The sequence below is a fragment of the Arachis ipaensis genome, chromosome B04, assembly GCF_000816755.2.
Source record: "Arachis ipaensis cultivar K30076 chromosome B04, Araip1.1, whole genome shotgun sequence".
NCBI lineage: Eukaryota > Viridiplantae > Streptophyta > Magnoliopsida > Fabales > Fabaceae > Arachis > Arachis ipaensis.
In genome coordinates, this window is record NC_029788.2 from 59,999,873 (window position 1) to 60,004,740 (window position 4,868).

General features: G+C 28.0%; 1 protein-coding gene and 2 long non-coding RNA genes across 3 annotated transcripts in view; all 3 read left to right on the top strand.

Moving 5' to 3' along the window:
- Window positions 1-878, top strand: part of LOC110271505 — a 3,788-nt gene extending 2,910 nt beyond the window's left edge. The window contains exons 5-6 of the mRNA XM_021122454.1: window positions 176-445; window positions 829-878. Of these exons, the coding sequence (XP_020978113.1) occupies window positions 176-445; window positions 829-878 (320 nt within the window). The remainder of the gene's footprint in view (window positions 1-175; window positions 446-828) is intronic.
- On the top strand, window positions 1,280-1,880 carry LOC107639329. The gene is made up of 3 exons (XR_001620071.2): window positions 1,280-1,405; window positions 1,487-1,562; window positions 1,694-1,880. It is a non-coding gene; the product is annotated as an uncharacterized LOC107639329 (long non-coding RNA).
- On the top strand, window positions 2,536-2,986 carry LOC110271062. Its single transcript, XR_002361121.1, has 2 exons — window positions 2,536-2,685; window positions 2,766-2,986. It is a non-coding gene; the product is annotated as an uncharacterized LOC110271062 (long non-coding RNA).

Genomic DNA, 4,868 nt, shown 5'->3' on the forward strand with positions numbered 1-4,868 from the left:
ATAATAAAAATTTTGGTGTTAAATATGATAATCTTTGAATGATTTTTTTACATCATTTTGGTTCATTGTGTTTCTGTAAGCAAAATTTTTATAGATAGTTGTGATTCGTTTTCAATGTGTTTGTGGTGTAAGGTGATTGCATTGATCTTTTCTTTTTTGTTTGAAATTTGTATAGGCTGTCTTGATATTGGTGATGTCGATTACACTTGTTCATTTTGTGAGGCAAACTTTTGGTTGTTAGAGCGTGTTGAAAAATATTCAACAGTAAATCAACCAGTATTTACACTTTGTTGCTCGAAAGGAAAAGTTCAATTATCCTATTTGCAAAGGCCTCCAGAATTATTGTGTAACCTCATAGATGGTCGTGATAATAAGTCTTTGCATTTTAAAAAAAATATCAGATCGTACAATAGTATGTTTGCATTCACTCTCAACACGTTCTTCTGTTCACTATTTTTTCTTTTGCTCTTCTTCTCATATTTTGGTAGCTTGCCTTTCTGTAATTTAATCAACTAAAGTTTTTGCTTCTAAAAATATCGAGTTAATACGTTTATGTGAATGTGCTGAGTTCAAATATCCTTTATGATTATTTTCTTCCTAAAAGTAACATTTTTGTTTGTCTGACATGTTACTGGATATTAATATGAACCAATATAAGATATTATCATATATTTGGATATGCATGTATTATTCAAGGAAACCTTGGTTCTCACTTTAAAAAGAAAAAAAAATAAATATTTGATTTCAAAACAAGGCATGTTTCATACTTGGTTGAATGCAACATCTTATTCTTATTAACTTCTTTTTTTTTATGCTTTTTGTTACCAGGTTTTGAGATCTGGATAGGAGCTAATTTTGGTGATCATCCTGTTTATTAAGCCATATTTAAGGTAACATACTAAAATATTACATAATAACATGAGAGAAGTTCAAATGATAATAACAGAAAACTTTTTTTTATTAATTTTTTTTACCAGTTATTTGATTCTGTTTCATTAAGGTTGTATTGGCTGTGTCAAATTCACTAATTTGGTATTACTATGTTGTATCCAATAAGAAAAAATATTGAACAAATAATTTAATACATTTTTAACACTAAAAAAAAATCATCCTAAAGATAGGAGAAAGTTGCTAATTTGAAACTATTAGGCACCTTATTATTCAAAACTTTGTAACTAAGGATTATGAAATATCTTAATATTTATACTTGGTTACTCTTTTTGTTACCATGCATCGTTATTTTTTTTCCCTGTTCTGGTTTTTCCCAGTCTGGAGGATTATATATTTTCATGCAATACTTTTATTCTTTTTTTTTTGTCTGTCTCTTTTCAAATAGTTGAAACAGGTTTTTTGCGCATTATTTTCCTACGATGAGTCTTGTCGCACGTAGAAATGATCGCAAAAGGTCGAGATTATAGTCTTTTTCTTTTCTATTAAGAATTTCTTGTTATGTATGCTGTAAAGATACTGAGTTGAGTTAATTTAGGCGTTTCTTTGGCACAAGAGAGCATTGACGAAATGATAAAGAAGAAAGAATTATATTTCGTGCATACAGAAGACGGGTACATATTTAGATTAATATATAATTTCTGTTTTTTTATGGCCACGTGATCAACGCATAAATCATATATATCTGAATTAATAAAATTAATGATAAAAAATTAAATGTATGTGATAAGTCTCTTCTTTTTAGGATGATGTTTTGGTTCCAGAGATAATAGTTGCTAGATATGGGGTCGAGCTAAAACATGAAATGTCCTGATTGATCTTTATGACAATTGTATCAAGCTTAAATTAAAAAACCAGGGAAATAAAATCTGGATACCTTCCGATGAAATAGATAAGTTATTTGCTTTCTATAAGTTCAAGAGCATGGTCAAGATCAGTTTAATGTATGTCACAAGTGGCATATTTTTTGTGGCTCCTGTGGATAGGCGAAATAATCCAATTTATATGGATTTTTATGCATTTCATTATGTTAAAGATATTATTGATATATCTTTGTTAAAAGTAATTCAAGATGAGTTGGGTTTGAACTACTTTGATGGATTGGATGATGTTGCATATGGTATAAAAGATAATAGGATGCATGGAAATATGAAAAGGTTAGAGTTTATAGTTTTTCTTTTTTTTTAATTCTTAATTATTCTTAGTTTTATACATCTTATATTTTAATTACTGTATTTATAAACATATTTATTTCAATATATATATCTATAATCCATTGTGTGATATAATGTTATTATTTGCTTCTTCTATTGTCTATTTGTTTTTTCATTATTTTTTAATTTATTTTTTTTGTTAATTACACTTGAAGTTCTGATGTGCAAAGGAATCGGAAGAACATTTCCAATGAAACTACTGTCAAGAAGATGTCAATAACAAAAAAAGAAGGTATGTTAATTTTTTCTGGTTTAATATTACATTGGTGTTACATGTGTTGCTGATTTTGTTACTCTTGATATAATCTGATTGGTTGATAAGTTTGTTACATTCAACGTGTATTGATTTCAAGAATCAATTTCCATTTCACAATATTTTGTATAGGCTTATCTTATATCTTTCATTGTTATCATGTTTAGTTTCCTTATATTTTTCCTATAAATTAAAATTGAAATATATAGATGTGTTGCTGGACATCACAGCAAGAGGTTGACTAAGTATGATATGAAGGCTGATCGATTTGTAAGTTTGTGTAACTATTGTTTCATACTTATTGGTGAATTTATTTTTTATGAGGTATTTCTAACTTTTTTTTTAAACAGTATATTCCCTGCGAGTTTGCTAGGTTACTACTTAAGAGTGGAGGATTGGAAGATTGGAAATTTACTGTTAAAGACTCAAAGATTGCTAAAACCTTTGCAATGCATGTCTTGAAAAGTAAGGGCAGGAATCGAGAGTACAAAATAGGACCTAAATGGAAAGATTTTGTCAGGATGCATAAACTTAGGCCTGGATATTTATATGTATTTAGCAGTGTTTCGAAAGAAAATCATTTGATTCAGGTTTCTGTAGTTAGAAACTAATTTTTCAGCTTCTTCGAGACTTTCTTTTGTTAGTTTTGGGATATTTATTCTATTTTGTACCCTTGATTTTTCATCATCTAAAATTCAAAATATGTATGGGATATGAACTTCTTGGTTAACCTAAGTACTTTTTGATATGAGATGTAAACAATCAAATTAATATGCTATTTGGTTATCTCACTCTCCCAGTTAATTTTATACTTCTTGCAATCAGATGTTTCTTTTTTTATATCATTATTATGAATGTGTTAGATCCTAATTAGTATTGATATAATGATATTATATCTGGCAGGTTGCTATGTTTAGATGTAATTTTTGTTTAATAATATTAAAAGTTGATGTTCTCTTCAACTTTTCTCCTAATAAAAAGTGCTTGATTGGTTGACATTTTGCATTGTTCTAAACTTTTCTAACTATTTAATTCTGGTATGATCATTAACTTTTTTAAACTAATTTTATTTAGCTTGATCATCTATTCTATTTCTCTTTAGAACATTGTCACCTTTGAATATGGCTATGTTTGATTGATTGGATATCTAATTGAACAGAAGAAGTTATTTAATTAATAGTTTTTCTCTTTAAATATGACTGTGTTTGTCTTTTGATTCTGAGTCTTTTAATACTGTTTTAACTTGCATATGATTTTGATTTGGGGAGATAATTATTGAATAGTTTATTTTTCATGTGTGTTCGTAAAATTGTAATCCCATGTAGTTTGCACGGGTCCTCCTGCTAGTTGGAATTAAATTTAACTGGTATTATATTTTACGTGTCATGTGACTTCTTGCAGGGGGTTATATACCCTTTAACACCACACCAGCAACCAACCAAGTGCTATAGTTGCACAAAATATTCAAAAGTGCTTATATTCAAAATAAGGTTCTGAGAACCAAACCGGTTATCAGTCACTGGTTTATTGGTCTAACCGGTCTAACCAAGGTTCAACCAAAAAAAATCATTTTAGAATAAAATAATAAATAAATTATAAATAAATATCCTAAAATATAATTATAATATAATATAAATCTTAAAATATCTTTCAAATTTAAAACATTACATGAAATATTATCAACCAAATTCATATGATCTTATCAAAATACAAACTCAAAAGTTAAATAATAAAAGGAAATATCTAAATATTAAATGCTAACATGAAAATTTGTCATCAATCATCAAAATTCGCATGAATTTGTTACAAATTTGCTTCGGTGGGATCATCTTCACCTTCATTTTCACCTTCTTGAGCAGAAGAATCAAGAGATGCAGCATAAAAGACCATTACTACTACCGCCACTTTGGTATATATTAGCATCAATATCACCTAATAAAATACACATGTTATCATTAAGAACTAATAACATTCTAATAAACCATCAGAAAATAAACTATAATACTCATGCAATAAGTCATCCACATTACTAGGAAGATCAGACTCTTTCTCTACAACCTCTTCCATCACTCAAAAGTCAACTAAAATGATGCTTTCATAATCAATTGAATCATATTGTATCATTTAGTTTCTTATTTCTTTTTCCTTCCTAAAAAATTAAAAACAACATATGAAAAATTAATAATTTATTAATTTATTATCATAAAGATTACATATGAAATAATATGATATTACATGAAACATATATTACCTGAATTTGAGACACAAATTATAAGTAACATAAACAATATCATTTAGTCTATCATGCTCCAATTTATTTCTTCCTTTTGTATGAATCTATAAAAAAGACTCCAATTTCTCTCACACCCAGAGGAAGCTGGTGCACGAAATTGTGATTACACTTTTCATAACTCTGCACAACTAACCAGCAAGTGCACTGGATCGTCCAAGTA